The 22895-nt window shown below is 36.4% G+C and overlaps 4 protein-coding genes across 4 annotated transcripts; 2 read left to right on the top strand and 2 right to left on the bottom strand.

The window, feature by feature from the left end:
* Positions 1 to 10: 10 nt before the first annotated feature.
* Positions 11 to 1402, top strand: CLUP02_16009 (acetylcholinesterase; the record flags this gene model as incomplete). Its single annotated transcript, XM_049294933.1, has 3 exons — positions 11 to 909; positions 960 to 1293; positions 1352 to 1402. The coding sequence occupies 3 exons, from the start codon at positions 11 to 13 to the stop codon at positions 1400 to 1402; spliced, it is 1284 nt and encodes a 427-aa protein (XP_049152080.1).
* A 9007-nt stretch (positions 1403 to 10409) lies between these two features.
* CLUP02_16008 (uncharacterized protein) lies at positions 10410 to 11635 on the bottom strand (the record flags this gene model as incomplete). The annotated part of the gene is made up of 3 exons (XM_049294932.1): positions 10410 to 10730; positions 10802 to 11159; positions 11442 to 11635. 3 exons carry the CDS (start codon positions 11633 to 11635, stop codon positions 10410 to 10412), a joined length of 873 nt encoding a protein of 290 aa, XP_049152079.1.
* A 63-nt stretch (positions 11636 to 11698) lies between these two features.
* Positions 11699 to 13296, top strand: CLUP02_16007 (uncharacterized protein; the record flags this gene model as incomplete). Its single annotated transcript, XM_049294931.1, has 8 exons — positions 11699 to 11734; positions 11765 to 12080; positions 12104 to 12119; positions 12172 to 12245; positions 12306 to 12379; positions 12454 to 12827; positions 12883 to 12978; positions 13053 to 13296. The coding sequence occupies 8 exons, from the start codon at positions 11699 to 11701 to the stop codon at positions 13294 to 13296; spliced, it is 1230 nt and encodes a 409-aa protein (XP_049152078.1).
* Positions 13297 to 13553: 257 nt separating this feature from the next.
* Positions 13554 to 22811, bottom strand: CLUP02_16006 (uncharacterized protein; the record flags this gene model as incomplete). Its single annotated transcript, XM_049294930.1, has 6 exons — positions 13554 to 13640; positions 13702 to 13969; positions 14038 to 14115; positions 14297 to 14971; positions 15030 to 15245; positions 22750 to 22811. The coding sequence occupies 6 exons, from the start codon at positions 22809 to 22811 to the stop codon at positions 13554 to 13556; spliced, it is 1386 nt and encodes a 461-aa protein (XP_049152077.1).
* Positions 22812 to 22895: the final 84 nt, after the last annotated feature.

Genomic DNA, 22895 nt, shown 5'->3' with positions numbered 1-22895 from the left:
TTGACACAATATGCACTTCAACGACATGTCGCCATCAGTTGCGGCCCTTGCCATGTTGTTCTCTGGCTTGTTGCCCTCGGTCCTGGCAAGCACTTGCAGCAACGCAACTCAATCTGCGCCTCACGCCCGCACATCCCAAGGTCTGGTCAAGGGGTACCATGACGCAAGTTGCAACTCGGTATTCCTAGGCATCCCCTTTGCTGCCACAACAGCTGGCGAAAACCGATGGAGGACGCCGCAAGATGTGCCAAAGTCCAACACGACGGTCATCGCAACTTCCTATGGTCCTACTTGCCCTCAAGCGATTTCTGGCACTCTCTACAGCCAGCAAGATGAGAATTGCCTGAACCTCAACATCTGGGCACCCTCGACAGGCGAGAACTTGCCTGTGTTCGTATACATGTACGGAGGCGCAATGGTCACTGGTTCCAGCAGCAATCATCAACTTCAAGGGTCCAACTTTGCCCGCAACGGTGTGATATACGTCAACTTCAATACCCGCGAGAGTATCTTTGCCTCGCCGCACTCGTCGGAGCTCAGCGAGACGTCTCCCGAGGAATCACAAAACTTCAGTATTTTGGACGTCGAAAAGGCACTTGACTGGGTCCGTGACAACATCCATGCGTTCGGAGGCAATCCCGATCACATTGTGTTCGGCGGTCACTCGTCCGGAGCAGTTCAAGTCGATCACTACCTCTGGAACCACCCAGATTCGTGGCTCAAGGGAGCAGTGCAGATGAGTGCGAATGCCATGTCTGGACCAGGATACGCGCCAGTCAACCAAGGACTCGACGCCGTAGCGGCTGAGGCTGGCTGTCCGAAGGCAGGGGATAACCAAGTCGAGTGCCTGCGCAGTGTCGACTCGTACGCTTTCCAGACAGCTGACTTCAACTCGACTTTCAACACGTGGTTCACTCCCGTTTCAACTGCGCCGTCGACTATCTGCTTGACCTGCGCAGTGCCAAGCAAGACACCTGGGTCTATAGATTCTTCGGAGCTTACGACAACGTGGTTGGGGTTCCGGGCACGGCACCCACACACGGAACCGAGGTGCCCTTCTTCCATGGAGGCAACGAGTGCTTCGATTCACTTACGGGCGTAACTGAGGCCCAGCAGGCGTTGGCTGATTCCATCCATGGTTGGTTCGTGGACTGGATCAAGAACCCGGCTGCCGGGCCTGGATGGGCCAAGGGGTCACCTCAGTCCGGGCCTTTGGTCAAGCTCGGAGTCCCTGGAGACGAGTTGTCTGCCATTCAGGGGTTGACCGGCGATTTCAATGCTCGCTGCAAGTCGGTACGTATCCTGCAATATCTTACTTCCTGTATAAGACATCTTACTGATCACATTTCAGGTCTACGCACCTGCATTTCCCAAGTACCCGGTCATTCAGTCTCCTCTCTGAGGGGTGTTCTGGCGTATCTGAGCATGCAATTTCAGCACCGGCTCCGGAGATGGAGGCAGGACTTCGGAAATATTAATGAAGAGGGCTAGATCGCGAGCATGTATGCATTTCTGATGATACTTAGACTGCGCTGTTCATGTACCTACTGAGTTCGAAGCTACCACATCTTCCTTCTTTTAGAACAGTAGACCCGAAAGCGTCATGTTGCAGCAACCTAAATTTGCCCATACAGCTGCGTCTTTCACTTATAGGCTATAGCAGATCACATCGTGATATTATTCTCGCTTCCAGTACACAGGGTGGCAGGCTTCTTAGAGAACTGATTATTCTGTTCATGGTCTGTGGAGAAACCAGATGAGCACCGAAGATCCTTTAGGAGCCGGTACCCTGCCACAATGCATCGCGAGCTTCCGACCCAGCAGCATAATAGGAGAGGGGACAGTCACTGGGTCTATCTCTCGGCTAAGTAACGAAACTAGTGTGATTATCTTTATAACAGTTGAAATCCAATCTATAAGGTTATGTCGGATTGGAAGTCCAATTCGACCGCGGCATATAGCCGACTACGCAGGGGCTAATTAGGGGCCCTATTTACGATTATTATAACCAGCCTAACCTACGGTTAGAACCTCCTTTTTATACTTACTACGCAGATATTTATATAATTTAATTAATCTCTTTATTAACTATAATTCGAACTAACTACTTTATAATAAGGATATTAATATTAATTAGTAGTTAAATTTTATTATTATAAATTAGTAAGGTATCTCGCTACGTAAAAGAGATAACCTCTTAATACTATATAAAATAGGAGATTTATACTAATTAACTTTATAAAAATAAACGAAAAAGGAGGTAATTTTTAAATACTATACGGAATTAAGTAATTATAGCCCTTTACTACTTACGAGAGGTCGACGTTTATTATATTAAACTACGTTAATTAATAAAACCGCTTAAGTAACTAGCTTTTTATTATTACCCTAAGTAGCTTTTTTATTAAAATAACTTTTTTATAATTAGCCCGTAATTAAAAATTAACTAATTAAATTAATAAAAAGAAATACTTACGTAACGACTACTTACCTAATTAATTAGTATAATAAACGAGCTTAATAATACGGTATAAAAAAGTACTACGCGATTAAAAAAAAGGATCTTTAAATATAAATATTTTTACTTAGTAATAAAGGTAACCCTATAAGAGTTATTAAGCTAAGAGATTTACGGTATATAAAAAATTTTATTATTATAAGGATTTTATAAGTATAACTTTAAGCTTACGATTTAAATAACCTCTTTATAGCTCCCTTAACTACTCCCTAAGTATTACTTAAGAATATAATATAAAAAACGGTTTAATAAAAAAAGAGGGGATTTAGAAGTTTTAATAATATTAAGTTAAGAATATTACGGATCTTAAAGATTAATTTAAAAAAAAAGCGGCTATTTTAAAATAGTCTTATAACCTCCCGCTAAAGTTATTATTAGCTTAAAAAAAGGCTAAAAAAACGAAGATCTAAGGGAAAAAGAAAAGAATCCTTTAGAGGGCTATTAAAGGGCTTTTTTTATATTAGCTCTTAGTACGAGATTATTAATTTTAAAAAATTAACTAAGTAATAAAAAGGATCGTTAATAAGTAATAATTACTTAACTATAATTAAGCTATAAAAGAAACTATTTAAAAAATATAAAATAGGGTACTAAGAGGCTATAAAAAATAAGATATCTAAAGTATTTAACCCTATTACGTATAAGTAATAAGTAAGTATTTTTAATAAGTCCTTAAAGTCTATAATCTTATAAAAGAGAGGGCTTAACTTCGTTAACTATACTTAACGGTTTATATAGTTCTTAATAACTTATATAGCTCTTTTATAAACTACTTAGTATCTATTTTTAATTATTTTTATAAAATACTACCCTAAAAAAGATAAGTTAAGGAAAAAAGCTATTTAAGAATTATAAAAAGTACGAGGCTTAAGAAGCTAGAAATATACGGGATAGCGGAAATTAGTAACTAATAAAAATCCCGAGATTAATTATTATATCTTTTTATAATAATATAAACGTTTACTACTACTATTATAAAAAAGAATTACTAAAACCTACCTTTTTATATTGAATAAAAAAGAGGATTTTAATAAGTATAATAGCTAGCGATTTAAAAAAGTAATAATAATTATTAAAAATAATAAAAACGAGAGTAATAGCGAGATAGTAAGAAGAAGTAAGAATCTCTTAAACTTTAATAACTTCGTTAAGTAGTAAAAGTACGGATTTATTATAACTAGCGCGCGGATTAAATACATCTTTATTAAAATAAAATATGCTAGTAATTATTAATACGAGTATAAGTTAAAATACGACCCTTAGTAAGTTAGGATAAGGAAAAAGAGGATAAAACCCGATCCTAAATAAAATCCTAATCCCTTATAAATAAGTAAATATTAACCCGGATTATTAAGGGACGTAGATATATAGAATTACGGATTAGCTTAATAATAAGTAAATTAATATAATATTAATTTATTTAACTAAGGTTTATAAAAAGAAAGGGCTATAGGGGTAACCCCTATTTTATAAAATCGTAAACGACCTTAGTTATTAACTAAGTAAATAGTTCGCGAGCGCAAGCTTAGGAATTATAAAAGTAATTAATAAATTCCTCTATAAGCGAGGAGTATTACTAGCGTAATTATAATTACGAGAGCTATATAAAATATTAATAATAATAATTATAAAAGAGGAATTCGTACTATAAGACTAAGTATAGGTTAATAAAGCGTATAATCGTTTTAACGAATTTAAAAAAAGAGTAAACGACCTAGATTTCCTCTTTATAATTACTAATAAAAATCTATTATTATAAAAGGATATACCGGGGCAAAATATAGTACTAAAAATATAATAATTAATAATTCTATTTATTTTAATTTATAACTCGTTACCGTTATTAATACGAAATTTAGCCCCGATTAGTTAATAAAAAAAGAAATAAACGACTTAAAATTATTAATAATACGTAGCGACGCAGGGATCGTATATAAATACCGAAAATTTAATAATAAATACGAAGTAATTTATAAACTTTAAAAAGATCTTCTTAAAAAAGAAATTATACTCTAGGGGGAAGTATAAGGTTTTATAAAAACCCCTAACGATATTTTATAATTATTACAAAAAAGTCGGAATTAGGGAATACTAATATTATTTAGTAATTAATATTATATTTATAAGCAAAGCCTTTAATTATTATTATAAAATAGTACGTAATTTCGATCGAAACGACTTTCTTAATATAATTAATATAATTTAAAGCCGCTTCGAGACCTATAATAAGAACCTAGAGCTCTTATCTAAGCTACGAGCGATTTCTTTTATATTTATAATTAGGATAATAAAGAGTAAATTATAAATAAAGATCCTTAAAAAGCTTATTAATTAAATTAATAAGCTAGCGAAAACCTAGCTAAATAAGGGGATAAATAAGCGGAAAGTTAAATATTTTTATACCGTAGTCTAGCATATATTAAAAATAAAAATAACCCTATACTAAGTATCCGAAAACTATAAAATACTCTACTCGAGGCTAAGATTTAGTTTTAATATTAAAATAAGAATACCGTACTAAACCTATTTCTAAGTATATAACGGCCCTTATTAATAATATTAAGTCGATTAAACGTATAATAAGAAAAGAAAAGAGGCTAAATATAGTAATCGCTAATAAAAAGGCTTAGATTTATTAAATAAGTAGAGATTTAACTTATAAGTAGGGTAATAAAAGAGGTAATACTATATTTATAAAAAAGATAGATATTAATTAAGTAACTATTTTAAAAAAGAGTATACTAAATTATATAAATAATATAAAAAGTCGAGGGTAGTAGATGGTAAAACTAGCCCTCGTTAGTTTAATTAATTCTTTATTATATATAAGAGTAGATCCGGAGGTATAGAACTTAGTAATAATAACTAAAGTAGCGGCTTAAAATATATACCCCTTATAAAAGATTTAGAAAATAAGAAAGATCATACCCCTTATATTAACGAATTAAATTATAACGAAATTAATAATATTAATTACTTTTTTTTTACCGCGTTAGCTTTTAGAGGATATACGAGGCTAAATAAATAAAGGGTAGTAAAAGCTCTTAATAAATAGGCTTTTATTTATAAATAATAAGAGAAAGTCCTTTAAATAATAAATACGGAAGTAGTTAAAAAGGCGAATTGAATAAGGCCAAAGCCTATTTTCTTAATAATTAGAGAGAAGACGCTATCTCTCTTAATATTTAAAAAAAAAAGAATATAGTACTAAGTAGATTTAGGGGTAACTAGAGGGGTCCTTTTTATATTACTTAGATTTTTTAAATACTAAGCTTATATAAGTATTTTATATGAGCAAAAGGTACGGTTTAAATAGTTTTTATAAAATTATCCTAAATACTAAGGTATTATAATAATTAATTAGAAGAAAAGGGTAACTTTAAGTACTATAAAAGATTATATTAATAATACTTAATACGTTAATAGCGGGTATTACGAAGATTAGTTTTAGCCTAGGTAAAGAAATCGTTACCCTAAGTATAATAAAAATAGAGACGTACTTCGGAACGATAACTTTCTATATTTTACTTACTAATACCCTATTTCTTTTATATCTAAAAAATATAAATTAACTAAGTATTATATTTAATAATATAAAAAATAGGATCTTTAGTAGTAAGTACTTTGAAATAGTTAAATAATAATAGGGATATACGTTTATAAAGCTTATTAATAATACGAAGTTAATTAATTACTTAACGGAAAGTAAGCTTAGAAAACTATATTAGAGATTCGGGTACTTATTAATTACGAGGCTATATAACTTCTTAAAGTAATTAGGTAATAATAATATCGAAATAGGGGCGCTAGAGTAGTTAATAAAAATATACTACTAATACTAAATAAATACATAAAGCCTATATAAATTTAAGTTTAAATTACGTAATAAGCTTAACTTTAACTAAGAAATCGTTATTAATATCTTTTATTTAAATAGTTAGCTAATGTTATATATAATTAACATAGCTATATCTTTCTAAGTAAGGTAATTCCTCTAGGATTTATAAATAAAAATAGTATAAGTAGCCCTATAAAAAAGCTAAATTAATATATATTAAGGACCGCTAGACGGTATTAGAACTAATATTAATATTAGCTTTAAATCGGTAGAATTTAGGGATAATACGACGGCTTATAATATATAATTAAAAGTTATATTCGTTGAAGCGTACTATAGTATTAAAAAAGTAAAAAGAGCATACTAGTAGTTAAAAAAGGCGTTTAGAATTATTAAAAAGGAAAATCCGGATTCTATTAATAACGAATACTTTTAGATAGTACTTAAATATTATAATAATACTATAGGGCTTAACGGACTTATACTAACGTTATTAGTATTTAGAGTATATTTAAGAACGACTTTAGCTTTATTACTATTACTAAGTATAAGCTAACGAGCCTAAGTAGTTAAAAAAGTAATATAAGTACTGCGCGAAGTAAGTATAAAAAAGCAAGTTAACGAGGTAATTACTATATATAATAGGCCCGATATAGGGGGTAATTTAAATATATTACTAAATTCGGATATATAAGTATAGTATAAAATTACCTAATAATAAGCTAGGCTATATAAGTTAATTTTTATTAACGAGCGCTCTTATATAGTTACGAGAGATTATAACTAGCTACTCGAAGTATTAATTATAGTAATTAAATTATATTATATAGATCTTAACGAGGTAATTTCTAATTTATAAAAAAAAGAAGAGCTAGGGGAAACTATATAACCCGCGGTAGAGGTATAAGAAATTATTTTTAATAAAATCGTCGTAGTAATATTAATAGATAACGAGGAAGAGGAAATTACTAAAAGGGTACTAATACTACTAGCGAGACGTTATAAAAAACTACGATAATAAGCCCTAACGTAATAATTTATTACTAATAACGAAGTAATTAATACTTTTTATATAATAATAAAAAAAGCCGATTTCGAGCTAGTAGTTAAACTACGTAAAAAAAGCGTAATTATAACTACTAAAAAGCTATATAAGGGATTAAATCTTATTAAAGTAAATACTTTTTATAATCGAGGGGTTTATTAATTTATCCTATATAACCTAAAAAAATATATAAACCTCTATATATTTAAATTATAAATAGTTCGTAAGATTAAAAAGAAAAGAATACCCTAGCTATATAAGAAGTTTAAATACGTAATTTAAGAGTATAGTAATATTAAAAAGGTAACGCTACTTATATAATTACCTACTATATAGCGCTATAGCTAACGATTAATAATAATATTAATAGTATTATTATAAAAAAAGGGATATAAGATTTAGAGCTATAATATTACTTAGGCCTATACCTAATTAGCTATAGGGCTTATAAAGAAAATCCTAGCCTATTTACTAATAGAAATAGCTAGTAAGTACTTAGAAAGTACGATTATTAAAATACTTAAGCTATTATATAAGCTTATAAAATCGGGCACCTATTAATAAGCTATATACTACGATTTTTATATTAATTAACTATTAATAATTACTTTTATATATAACCCGTATTTATTAGTTACGGAGTACGAAGGCGACTAATTTAGGATTATTAAAATATAAATTAACGATATATTAAGCCTATTTAATATTAATTTTATAAAAAAAGAAGATAAGGAGCTCTAAAAAGCGAGCTTCGTAATAAAGCTAAAAAAGGTCTTTATAATAAACACCCCCTTAATATTTAATAATAGGATTCTTATAATTAAAAAGGAAACCGTCGTTTTTTAATAAAAGGGGTAAAATAAGAAAATTAACCTCGTTAATTTAAATATAACTAACGTTAAAAAGTAATATAAGGCTAAGCTTGCGTAAGGGGTATATATTATAAGTATTTATTAACTTAAAATAACTTTTAACTATATTAGGGTAGTATAAGCTATAAATCTAACTAAATAAAATATTAAAGTACTTAATAAGTAGCTTAAGTAATAATAAACGAATCTCGATTAAAGTCTCGTTTATTACCTAATTACCTTTATAATTAATAAGCTTTATATTTTTATTAATAGGTTATTTATAAATAATAACGACCTTATTTTATAATTAGGGTATATTATTATCCTAGTTAACGAGAGTATAAGTAAGAGCGAATTTATTATATATAATAATATAATTTACTACTTATTAACTAAAAGTAAATAGGTAATAAGAAGTATATTAGTATTAGAAGTTTATAATATAATTACCGGTATTAACCTCTCTTATATAATTTTAATAACGCTAAGGAAGATTACTAATTAAATTAGCCTTCTACCTATTCTAACGGTTATTTATACTAATTCCTACTCACTATACGAATACCTTATTAAATTAAGAATAAAAAAAAAAAAAGAAGCTTATAATCGATATTATAGCCCTTAAGTAATTATATAAAAGGCGCGAAATACTCGAGATCCGTTAGATTAATAATAAAAATAACCTCACAAACGCTTTTATAAAAGTAATACTAAATAAGGGATTAGAGTAATTTATAAATAGTAAAAAAGCTATTATATAAATAAAAAGATAAGTTATATAAAAAGAGTAGAGAAAAAGGGGAAAAGGAGACGACTTAGTAAACGGGCCCGAGGTTAAATTATACTTCTAATTATAATAATTAAATTAATAAAAAAAAGAGAAAGTTAGTATCGGATTAGAAGTTTAATTTAATTATAATATATAGCCGACTGCGCAGGGGCTAATTAGGGGCCCTATTTACGATTATTATAGCTAGCTTAATTTATAGTTAAAACCTCTTTTTTATACTTATTACGCAAATATTTATATAGTTTAATTAATCTCTTCGTTAACTACGGTTCGAACTAACTACCTTGTAATAGGGATACTAACAGGTTGATTCAAACGTATGAGTCCTCTGTTTTTCTACTTCATAGTGATTTGAGCCATTAGAGCACTCCTTACATGCGAGTACCTTGTTGTAAGTACTGCCTCCTGGTTCAAGCACAAATTTGACGACAGATAGGTACTAGATGGACATGGACCCTGGTCACCTGCTGCTCAAGTATACTGACGAGCCTCCTCTTTGATCGTATCTGTGTTCTTGGGATTGTTCTTTTGCTAGATGGCTACGTATATCTAACTTGGCTGACGCTCTTGTTTGTCATATCCGAAAGCTGATGTACTACGACTGCCCTCGTTTGTTTTCTTTCTTTCTTTTTTCTCTACTCAGTAACCATACGGAATGTATCCGTATCTATGAGCAGACATTGATGGTCCCCGGTACAAAAGGCTGGTGAAATAGAAATGCCCCCGGTTCCAACAGAAAACGGTCTGCCAGGGGTTTGCGTGGTCCTTGTCCGCATGCAGAATCGAAAGACACTCCACACCCTTCACTATCCCAAGCGGAAAGACTTTCCGAGAGGTCCCTTTGCAGACTCCATTTACTCTTACACGCAGTGATGAAATTGGCCTTGATCCCCACGACCCTTGCTGCAGAGCCCAACCGGAGAGACGGATATGGCCTCCGTCGCCGCGGATCCACTTCCGCCTGGGGGTACGACGGTAAAGTGGGATACAACTACGACCGCATATGACCCGTCATATTCGATGCTTTGATTTAAGAACAACCAACAGCACATTCTCCAAGTTCAGAACATATTCCGCAAAGCTGCCGGGAGCCTTGTTGCCACTATCGCCAAGATCCTACAAGTCATTTCTCATCAAAGAAAAGAGAGAATAATTAGCAGCACATTGCCAACGAGCAAAATGCACATGAGTGGGAAGTAGACTTGCGGATGACACGCGGCCAAGTGATGTACCAAAATTGAAGAACCAACACATCTACTGAAATATTACATGTACTTGGGTCTCCGGTAAAATTACTCTATACGGCAGGTTCCTCTCTCTTGCAGAATCTAAGTTGAGATAACTGGTGGATTTCCACCCAGGCCCTACAGGTACGACTCAAAAATTTTCTGGAACTTTTCCCGCGTAGCCTGACTTCCTACCCACACATCCTGCTTCCCATCAACGATCTCGATGTCGGTACCAACAAATGTTGCGACCATGCCGTTACCAAAAGCACCCTTGTCGATGAAGACATGTTCGTCAGGCTCAACAACAGCAAGGTAGTAAGGGTGAGAAAGCATTGCCGTGAGGACCGCGGGAGACTTGTACAGGAACATGGCAATGCCGTCAAAGTCAACGGGGACGGCGGATGCCGGCACGGTTGAACCTGCCTCGGTGGGAAGAATCTGGCCCCCGACTTGGATCTATGACAGAATCAGTTTATGCTCATTGCCGGCCCGCAGCAATGCAAAAGCCAAGGCTACAGTTTACAAACCTGCTGGTAACGCGTGATGTTGAAGTGCACAGCCAAGGGGGCGACCTTGGGGGCGTGCTGGGTCTGCCAGTAGTCCCAGAATTGCTCCTGGGTCAGGTTGGTCGCTCGCTTGACGTAGGTGACCATCTGAGCCTGCCCAGTGTTTGAGCATGCGGCCATGCCGCTGGCGATCAGCGTGGCTGCGATGGTGAGCGGGACGGAGAGGCGGACCATCTTGGCTGATATTAGGTTGAAGATGAGAGTGAGAAAGGATGAAGAGGTGCCCGGGTACCTGGACTTGATTTGTGTCTCCTGGGGTTTCAGAAAGAAAGAATGGAATGGATCTGAGCCTTTATGTCTTTCGATCTTGGGTGGGTTCCTGGCCGGGGCTCCAGTTCAGGTTGTCAGAATCCAATATTGTTCACAACACCATGCTCCATTAAGATTGGTTTTCAAGGGTTGCTATTGTTTGCGTCGTTTGCATGATGAGTATCTCATGGTTCGGTTCTCGCGGTTGATTGATAGACCGTCTAGACTCGCGGCCCAGAATCTACCAACTGTGCTACTCATGCTCTCACAGGACGGTCATTCGATCCATTCCGGTTGAGAACGCAAGGGTTTGAGTAACCAGGTATCAGATCGGTCCGGATGTTCAACTCACATTGGCGAAATTTGCTGCATGTAGGCAGCCCTGTCCTGCGTTTCTTGGCCATCTGTTGTGTGAGAGTGCAGGCCAAGGTCCATCCGAAAGCCAGGGCCCATGCAGTTCTCCAGGCCAGGGCCGGTGCTCGTGTTGGTTGACAGAAAACGGGAATGTGATAGCTCGGCCCGCCTCAGAGTCTTTTCCAGTCGCATCAGTCATGTTTAATATGATTCAAAGAGCAAATCCTCGTCATTTTCCGTGATAAGGTTAGCACAATGAAAAAAGAGCTCAAGCAGATCAGAGGATGGAATGTGCACATGTTTAAATATTGAGGGTCGCAGCTGTTTGTTCGCATAGTATGCAGGGATGAATTTGTCGCCAGTCTGTCTTTTCTGATTTTCCATCTTCTCTTCCCTTGGCCTTCTGAGGACCGTCAACACTTGGTCATTCTCATGGCCGAGTTTCCGATCACTAATGGCACCACAACTGTCATCAAGGCCCCCGAGGGCTACTTGGTAGACTTTGAGCATCCGCAACAACAAAAAGTGCTCGAACATTACCTGGTGTTTGGAATCTTGGGGTCCTTGGCATTCTTGACTCTGATCCAGAGATTCTACACGAAGTTCCGTCTATCCGATGGCCCAAAGATCGACGATTGTGAGTGACTTGGCATCACACAGCCATGCTGTTATTGACGTTCATTCCCCACAGTTCTAATATTCTTCGCATGGGTAAACATCTGACATAGGTACCGCTATCTGAACCCGAAAGAAACTGATTCTCTCAAGGTTTGTTCTATTGTCATGCAGTCGGTACAGATATGTAAGATGCTATACCTTCAGGTTCTCGGGGCTCGATCAAGACACTGACATCGTACTTCAGGGTCTATATCAATAGGGGGTTTGGGTCACCACGCCTTCGAGATGTCCATACAGATATACGAGAAGCATATGCTAGTGAGCGTTCCGGTCGATGTCGAAATGGATGCTGTCGATGTCAATTTGCCTTCAATTCTGACGTATCCCTACAGAGCTCTTATATTGTTGCCCCTGTGTTTATCACCTGCAACGGCTTGACGAAAACCTCACTTTTGACCGCCTACCTCAATATTTCACCCCAGAGGTGGTACCGAAACGCAATCTTGACAGCCATTGCGATGGTTTCTGCATACACTATCATTATCGCATCACTTCTCCTTTTCCACTGCCATCCGATTCGCACAAACTGGGACCCGTACACCTCCGGAACATGTCTAAACTCAGCAGTACTTTACATGGCCATCGCCGTTTCCAATATTGTTTCTGACGTCGTCCTTTTCATCATACCAATACCCATGGTTCTTCGCTTGCAGATGCGGCCGGCTGTCAAAGTGGGAGCCGTGCTTATGTTTGGCGTTGGATCCATGTATGTATACCATATTCCAGCCGTCTGAGGGGAAACATACTGATCCCCTTTCCAGAACTGTCACAACATCTGTCGTCCGCATGGTTTACTTGCAGTCGCTCCTTTCATCCAATGATATCCCATGGGTAGCAGCCCCTGCAAATGTCTGGTCGTACGTCCTCAACCCTGTCTTCTTCCAAAGTCCTCCATATGCCATACTTTTAACTCATGACTTCCCGCTCACAGTTTCGTCGAGGTGAATCTATTCATAATATGTGGCTCAATGCCTACCCTACGCAGATTCTTCAGGGCAATGGCACCTAAATTGATCGCCTCGGAGGGATCGAGAGTGAAGGAAAGCACGCATGCCAGTGTTTCTCGAGGGCCGCGCAGCAGATACTCACAGTTCGACGTTGAGATGGAGAGCCTTTCCAGTGAAAGCGGAGTTTTGGAAGAAAGCAAACAGCGCCAATCCAAAGCGGGAAATTGATTTGATAGAATTTCTATCGTCGATAGCCTTCGATGCAAGCCACCGAATTCGAAATTTCGAATCTCCCTATAAGGTCTGGTATCTCAATTCTATGAGATCCTCCAATGTCAGTATAAGCTTTGATCAATCCACATTCGACCGACAACGCCCTAGCCCACAGCTCTCTTCCTGATTCCGTGACGATCTGATTACTTTTCCTTGCTTAATACTCAAGGATGTCCTTGCTGAATAGGTAATTTGTTTCCTGTCAGTCCTCCCTATTCGATCGTAACCTTGGATAGTTGAGGCGAGGTGGGGGCTTCGAGCAAGTTCCTTAGGCCTCTACGATTCGCAGCTATAATGGCCTGCGCGGAACTTGATTAGCTTATTATCTTATGGAATCAATGCCCCTAGCATGGAGCCTACCTGTGCGAGCAGTTGTCCAACGCTCATCGGGTGTTGCACATCACAATACAACACCTTCATTCTTAGATCAAGGAAGAATTTCGCGATACGTCCCAACTCAGCATCGCCATGCGGTGCTCCACGGTTCTTAGACGTCCCAACCAGAAAACAAAGGGCGTCTGGTCGCGCTCTGGAAACCTCGTTCGCTAGGTCTTGGATTTCGACCCGCGCCGCGCTGTCCACGCCTACGAGAATCAAGAATGCGTCGTCACATTTGTATGACTGTTGCCTGAGAGAGCGATCATCTGCTAGTCCTGTTGTATCGTGTAGTTCAAGGCCCAGTATTTCACCACGCACACTATCCATGTCAATAGAGAGTTCACGGACCGTTTTGACAGACAAGACTTTTTGGTGTTGCCAAAGACACGTACCGTACTGCGTATCGAGAATAGTGAGCACGCCCGGGGATATGTACATCTTTTTCGAGTTTTAACCATGGTGTTGGGTTGATGAAAGTATTGATCATCTCACTATTAAGCGCTTTGGAGTCCCCGACTATCATGATACTACGAGTTTCAGAATAAAACCGATTTGCAGAGAGAGACCAGGTACTCACGTGAAAGTTGTCAATCCTTCTTGTTGAATTTCGGGCTCTCTGCACGCGACGTCGCCAGACTCATCAAATTTGAAAGACAACGTCCCTGCCAATCTTTCGTCCCTAATGGGAGCTCGTGACAGTGAGTCCCTGCACTCAAATGGATTGGATCGAGTCTGGTCTTCCATAGATTGATAGTTCATCAAAAGACCTGAAAATGTTGACCCCGGTGCAATTTTATTGATATCCTTGAGAGTAATTGGCAATCTAAACGCTGACACTGTGGAAATGTCGCCGATGGTGAGACCTGAGAGCATACTCCAAGCACTTGTCGGGGCGTTGGATGTTGTGAAAGAGGATCTGTCTGTTTCGCGGTCTTGGGCCCGTTTATAAACCCTCGATTGACCCAAGTCGAGCTCGAAATTCCTTTTTGATAGCGTCATGATCATCGATCCCTCCAAAGACTCTGGGGTCCGAAAGGCGGCTGAAGGGGATCTGTGGATAACACTTTGGGTAGACACAGGTCTGCTGATTATTGAGGACGCGTTGTCCATGAACTTGACGGATCTAGTGTCCCACGACTTTCCGTTGTCGAGCAGCTTCAATTGTTCGGCTAGTGTTCGGTTTTGCTGAAGAATTTCGTCCACTTTGGCCAACATGGTGATTTGTGAGCGACTTGCTTCTTCTTGAGTCTCGCTATGACATGATAAATAAATCTTCAAATACCTTGTGCCTTTGGTTGTCTACTACTCACCTATTGAGAAGTGTGATCATCACAGTCAATGTTGACTTCTGAGACTCCAACCGGGGAAGAAGAGCTAGAATCTTCTTTTCGTGCCACAGCGCCCATTTCATCCGAGACCGCAACCCATCCTGCTGGCAGACGATGGATTCGAGTTTTGAAAGTGTTAGAACGGAGTGTGTGATGACAATGGAGAGGTAATCGAGCTGGATCATGTTTTTGCGGGAACTGGGGAAGGTGTCGAGGGATTAAAGCAGCTCGTGGACAGAAGACAGGGTTATTTTTGTCTCTTCAATGAGTTAAAACATTTGTATCGCAGACTCGAGGGCATCGATTATATCAATAGGTGTACGACATAGGGAAGAAGCTCACAGAGGCCAACTGCTATTAGGGTCTAAAAAAGGAATTACTAAAATCTACCCTTCCCTCGAGGTATATTACTAACGCTCTATATATACCTAAGCTACTCCTTTATTACTTAGTCCCCCTCTTTATGCCCCCCTAAGCTATCCCTTAATTAACGAGGCCTAATTAGTAAGGCCTAATAGGGTGCTCCCTCCCCTAGGCTTTATCCTAAAGCCTATTTATAGTTCGCATATGCTACGTTAATCCCTTACTTAAGAAGTCCTTAAATATATAGTATAAGGGTAGGTATAAGTAGTACCCGTCGGCCCGAGTATAGACCCCTTACTCTAAATAATAGCCCTATAATTCTATACCCGGGTCGCTCTTATTTATAGGCTATTTTTATAACTACTAGTACCTAAGTAGTCGTTGCCCCACTTTTATTTGCTAATATTAACCCCCTTCTAAGCTATTATAATTCCGAATTCCTTTTCTCTTTTTTTTTATTTATAGTTATCCTTTTTATATATAGTCTCTTATTTTTATTAGTATTTATACTACTCCCTCGTTATATAGATATTATAGCTAACGAATATTTCCTAGATCCCTATTCTTATATACTCCCCGCGCCTAAATAAGTCTCTTCTAAAGTCGTTTTATAGTCGTTACTAACTCGTTTTAATATAACTATAGCCCCTAATCGTAGCGTCGTTACTATTAGTAATAGAACGGTTATTAGCGCTATAAGTACGCTTAATAATAGCCGCGGTAGCGGTCTATTTAAAAAGCCCGATATCCCTTTTACTTACCCTAACCTCGTATATATATTACTACTTATACGCTACTTATACTAACCGTTATAAACTCTTATTAAAAAAAAGAAAAAGGTAAACGCTAAGAAGATCGGGGTTAGCTAGGTATACCCGCTCCCCTACTCCGCCTACGTTATATATAAGGCGCTCGATCTAAAAGCTAAGTATTATAATTAATTAGGTCGGTAATTTATAGCCCCTAGTTCGCTCTTTTATTTAATACTTTTCTAGGATCTAGCGTGCGTTATATTAAATATACTATATAGAACTATTCTTATAAGGATACGGTAAGCGCTTAGTACTATTATTACTCCGTTACTTTTTTTAAGTATTATATTAATAGCGTCTTAGGTCCCTAAGTCTACGGAATTTATAATACGAACCCTTTAGAGTACTATACTTACCTCTAATAATAACGTCTATAATTCGGAGGTTTGTCGCTCCGTTATCGCTCTATTATTATTACTACTCGGGTTATTAATATTACTCTATAGCTCTAATAGACCTACCGAATCGCTACTAATAATACGTAAAGGGCGCTTAAGCGCGCTAATAAGGAGGCTTACTCGACCCCCGTTATTAATAACGACGACGATAAAGTAGTTACGAGCTCCTCCCGCGCTACGTCTTCGTCTTATAATAATATTATAATCGTACTATTTTATACTATCTATAACAAAGTACGCCGCTCTAATAATATTCTAACTAATATATAGTCGCCCCGCTTGCGCTCCGTATTCGTAACTAATTATTTATAAATTCGCTAATAGTAGGGAGATTATTTTTTTTATAACGACCCCTAGGATAATAGCTAGGGCGGCCCTTTTGTATACAAGGGCGGTCCTTTTATAAATAAGGGCGGTCCTTTTGCGCGTCGTAAGGATTAGAAAAACGGTTAATAATTAGCGCGTTTATACTACTTAGTTATAACTACATAGCCCCTTTTTTTTATTATTAGTAACTAGTTCGCTACGTTATTAAGCTCCTTAGGAGCTAGGGCGCGCTGCCTAATTAAAACTCGTTCTTTATATATACTAATTAATACTACGTTTTTAATATACTTAGCTAGCTCTTACGTATCTTCGTTGCTACTATATCCTTTCTACCGGATTAGGTATTATCGCTTCCTCTTCGGCCCTCTATATTATATAATATCTTTTATTTTATAAAGTAGCTCCCTATTTATATCCTTAATAAGTAAGGGTTTTTAAGGGGCTTCCTCGCGGTATTAATATAGCTTAAATAAGGATATATAAAACATATCGTATATTTTATACTACGTTAGTACGTTTAGTTAATAAGTAACCCCCGCCGTTCTAACTATTAATTTAATTTCGAATAGGCCTAGATACTTATTAGCTAACTTCTAGCTAGGACGCTATTTCTTAATATTCTTTTTTAATAGTAATACCTAGTCGCCTACTTTATACGATATATCTATCTTAGCTTTATTAGCTTATTATTTATACGTCTCGCGTACTTTTTATATAAGGGGTCGTAGAGCTTTTTAATTAGCTCGTAGTCGGGCCGCACGCTCCTTAGCTAAGATATTTTATATACTATCTCGAGTCCCCGTTAAGATTAATATAGGGTACGTAAGTAAGAACCCGAGTAGGGCCTTAGTAAGCGTTTTATAGATTACTAAGTACTAAGTATTATTATATATAAACTCGGCTAAGTAAAAACGCTATGCCTAATTTAATTAGTCCTAGGTATAGAAATAGCGAAGGTACTACTCTAAGTATTAGTTCTACTATTCTATTTAACCGTCCGTTTATAAGTAGAACGCGGTACTAAGACGCCTCTTTATTATTAAAAAGTAATAAAAATAAGTCTAAAACTTATTTATAAATAATAACCCCCTATTAGAGACGATCCCTTTGGGTATTCTAAACTTAGTAAAGATCTTTACGAATAGGAGGTCTGCGAATCCCTGGGCTATAAGGGTTATCCTCGTAGCGATATAGATATTATACTTCGTAAATCGGTTTATTACGACGAGTACTACGTCGTAAGGGCGCCTCCCGATTAGCGTAGTTAATATAAGTAAGCCCGTAATAAAGTCTAGTAATATTTCTTATTATAGCCTAACTAGGGTAAGTAGGGGGCGTAGTAAGCTATACGGCTTATAGTAACGAGGCTTTGTCCGCTAGTATACTATATAAGTATTAATATAACTTTTTATATCCCTACTTACTCTATTTTAGTAATAGTAGCGTTTTAATAGCGCTATCGTCCGCTTTATATTATAATATCCCGCTATAGGCGCATCGTAATATACTTTAATAACTTCCCTCCTTAGCTACTTATATAGCGGTACGTAGGCACGGCCGCCGTAGTATAGTAGCCCTTTAAAGTCGTATACCTAGCTCTATTATTATTTCTTCTTAGCTAAGCGAGGCCGTCGGTTCCTTTTAGTTTACTACTTATTTTTTATAAAAGCGTCCTCTTATTAAGCAGCCCGTAGTCGACCTATTATTAATAACCCCTCCTTACTAAATACTATTTTAGGTACTTTTATTACGTTAGAGTTTTATAAAACGAGTAGCTTGCGATCTATAGTTTTAGTAATAGGCTTAAGTAGCTCTCTAAGTACTATACTATAACTCTAATACCCTAGGCTCGTAGCCCCGTTATACTTTTTAAAATACTCCTCGGAGTTCCCTCGAGCTAGAGCTCTTAACCTCTTTTATTTACTTCTCCGTATTACTACTAGTTCCGTTTCTAAAATACTTACTATTTTTTTTACTTAGGAGCTATTCCCGCGGCTCGTCCTCGTATACCTTATTATTACGACTCTAAGGGGCTCCTAGATATTTCTAGCGTTATAGAGGTCTTTTTTTATTTTTAATAGTAGCTCCTCCGCTCCGCTATTATTACTATTTTTATTATAATTAAGTCTTCGTAATAGTCTATTTGCTAGGTTTTTTATACCTAGCTTAAACCTAATCTTAATATTAAATACTACGAGTTCGTTTAGTTAGCGTAGCTATCTCCTGTTTAGTCTCTTTTTTATATTTAAGAACTATAAGTTAAAATAATTTATAAATACTACGACCTAATCTTAGCTATAAGCGAGGTAGTATCGCTAGTTCCTTAGTACGTTTATAATAGCTAATAGCTCTACGTCTCTTATACTATAGCGGCTCTCCGTATCCGTTAATTTCCTTAACCTATAAGTAATTAGGTACTAATTACCCTTAAATAATTACGTAATTACTAAGCTAATAGCTCGAGCCGAAGCGTCTATTTATAACCGTATAAGTAAAGTAGGGTTAAAATGTCGTAGTATTAGTACGTTAGTAAATACTATTAGTAGCTTCTTAAATAACTCTACGGCTAGTATTAGTAGCTCTAATTATCCCGGTTTTGCCTTTTTTAATAAGTCTATTAGAGGTGCCGTTATCTTAGTATAGTTATTAATAAATCTGCGGTAGAACCCCGTAAATTTAAAGAACGTTTATATATCTTTAACGCTCCTTAAAAATAGCTAATTCGCTATAGCTTTAGTACGCGCGGGTTCTATTTTTATGCCTTTATTAAATACGATATACCCTAGGAATCCTATACGCGATATATAGAACTCGCATTTGCCGCTATTTAAATATAAGTTCTATTATTATAATTTTTATAGTACGCTACGTACGTGCTCTTTATACGCTACGTAGTCGTTATTATATATTAGGATATTATCTAGGTATATAATATAAACGGTATTAACTAGGCCGCTTAGAACGTTATTAATATACGCTTAGAAAGTCGTAGGCGCGTTAGTTAGCCCGAAAGGTACGACTAAGTACTCGAACTACCCGTATTTAGTATAAAAAGCCGTCTTTTACTTATCGCCCTCGGCTATACGTATATAGTAGTACGCGTTCTTAAGGTCTAGCTTTATAAAAATAGAGGTATTAAATAGTCTATTTAGTATCTCTTTAATTAGCGGTAGCGGCGTTCTATCTTTTTATATAATCTTATTAATCGCTCTATAATCAACGTAAAGTCGTAGCTCTCCTCCTTTTTTAGATATAAAGAGAATAGGTACTCTTACTAGGCTTATAGAGGGGCGTATTTAGCCCCTAGCCTCTACTTTTATTAAATAGTTACGTAAGATCTCGAGCTTATAGTTTAATAATAAGTAAATAGGTCCCTAGGGGATAGGCGCCGCGTCGTTTAATTTAATATAATAGTTATATAGTACTCTATTTAGTAGCGAGATAGCCTTCTTTTTTAAAAATAAGTCGTTAAAGTCCTAGTAACGTAGCTTCTAGTCCTTAGCTACGCTTATTAATACTACGTCGCTATTTATAGCTAGGTTAATTACGATGTGCGCGAGTATTACTAAAACTAAGTCGTCTAGTAGCCCCTTTTTTAAGGCGTCTAAGTAGATATATTGTTCGTAAATTAGATACTACTACTTCTTTTACTTCTAACTAATTAGCGGGTTAATATCCTCTAGTTAGAAAAAACCGAGGATAAGCGTAGGTACCGTAATATCGGCTATTATAAAGCGATATAGCTATATCTCTATTACGTAGTTACTATTAGTAATTCAAAGCCGTAAGTAGTAGCTTCTTAGCGTCTCTATCTATTTACCCTCGACGTTTACTAGCTACGGTAATAAGTAAATTCGTAAATTAGCGTTAAAGTTATTAAGTAGCCCGATACTAATTACGTTCCTTTTTATTCCTAAATCGATAAGGGCGCTTAGCTTCTCCTATACGCAGTTTAGGTATATATAAGTTAGGATATTTAAGCGCCGCCCTTATTAATCGCTAGCTACTCTTCTTACTAAAATAGTATTCGAGCTCGTTACTAGTCCGCGCTACTTAGTTAGGGTAAGGTCTAATTAATAGCTAGCGGCCTTATGCCCTTTTTAGTTATATTTATAGTATATAACGCTCGGGTAGCTATTAGCGAAGTGCCCGGTTTTACTATAGTTATAGTATTACTAATACTATTCCCGCGGTTATAGGTAATCTTTTATAATATAGCTAGTCTTTTTATAATTATAATACGTAGTATCCTTACTAAGCGAGTTACGGCGTATTCCTTATGTATTTAACTTATTAGTGCCCCGGTATCTTCCCGCTAGCTCGTTCGAGTTTAAGTTAGAATATTACCTAAAGGACGTTCGTAGGCTCCTTATTAATAGTAAGGATTATTCGATACGTCTTACTAATAATACTAGCTATAAGTAAGTCCGCAGAAGTTCTATTTATAATACTATTACGAGGCATAGTTCGGGCCGTAGCTTACTTATTAGCGTAAAGATCCTCTATTTCTTTATTAAGATATATTCTAATTCTATCTCGAGCTTATTAATATAGCTAACGAACTTATTAACTTTCTTTTTTTAGCCTTACGAGGTACTATTTAGTTATATACTTATTACTATTTTTTAGCTAGCGGGATTAGATAGGTTATTTTATAAAAAGGTCTCTAGTTCCTCTTATATAACCTAGTTTATTATAAAACCGGGGGTTCTTTAGTAGTCGAAGATATAGTATATCTAAGAGGTTTTTATACCGCTACTTAGGTAGCTAACTATATACGCTACTTTATTACGGTCTATTCTTATTTATTAAGCCTATAGGTCGAAGCGATAGTAATAGTTAAAAAGGAAGCTCTATAAATCCTATATCGATTTATTAGCGTATAATAAGTTAAAAAAGGATAGCGGTCTAAATATAGACGTTCCGCTTACGGCGCTTATTTAAGTCGGGAGGGAGCTAGTAAATAAGGGCTTAAGTAATACGAACTCGTTACTTTATTATTACTTAAGTAGCGCTTTAGGTACGGCTTTACCTATCGAACTATCCTTAGTCCGGGGGTTTATATTTCTATTTATATTAAAGCTAATATCTAAGGCTATTATAGCTAAAACCGTAGCCCTTAGCGCAGGGGCCGGGCTATTTAAAGAGCTCCGTAGGCGTTCTAAATCTACTTATCTTTTATATAAGCGCTCTTCGTACGTTATAATAAGGATTTCTTTTTTTAATTATCGTTCTTATTCTTATAGTTCTACTAACCTATTACTTATCGTTTAGTTTAAGTATTAATAAATAAAAGTAAGAGGTTCGCTATTTTATTTAAAATTCGTTAATATTCCTAGCGATACGGTCTTTTTATGTTACTATTACGTTAATAGTTCTATTACGCTTCGTTCTTATATTATTTACTAAGGAAGAAGCGATTTTAAGGGGTCCGATAGAAAAGAGTTATTTTCTTTTTATTATCGTAGTACTAACTATGCTCTCTTGCTACGTCTCGTTCTTATTAGTATTTTAAGCTTCCGGCCTAGTCCCCTTCGTAAGTAAAGATTTTAGATTATTAATAAGTATATAATATAGGGAAGAAGCTTATAGAGGTTAACTACTATTAGGGTCTAAAAGAGGAATTACTAAAATCTACCCTTCCCTCGAGGTATACTACTAGCGCTCTATATATACCTAAGCTGCTCCTTTATTACTTAGTCCCCCTCTTTATGCCCCCCTAAGCTATCCCTTAACCGACGAGGCCTGACCGGCGAGGCCTAACAGATTGCACTGGATACGAAATTAGAGGTAGTGTTGTACACTTTGACCGCCGTGGCCAGCAATCCAGCAACCGAGCCAGCGATACTAAGAGGGTCAGCCATTTTGGTCACTCTAATTGATAGAGGATACCTGAAAGAGACGGGAGCGACTCTAGAAGAAGGCGTTTGGAAGAAGTGATGCTGTCA

Source organism: Colletotrichum lupini, chromosome 9, assembly GCF_023278565.1.
Source record: "Colletotrichum lupini chromosome 9, complete sequence".
Classification (NCBI taxonomy): domain Eukaryota; kingdom Fungi; phylum Ascomycota; class Sordariomycetes; order Glomerellales; family Glomerellaceae; genus Colletotrichum; species Colletotrichum lupini.
This window is presented reverse-complemented; position numbering and strand designations above follow the sequence as displayed.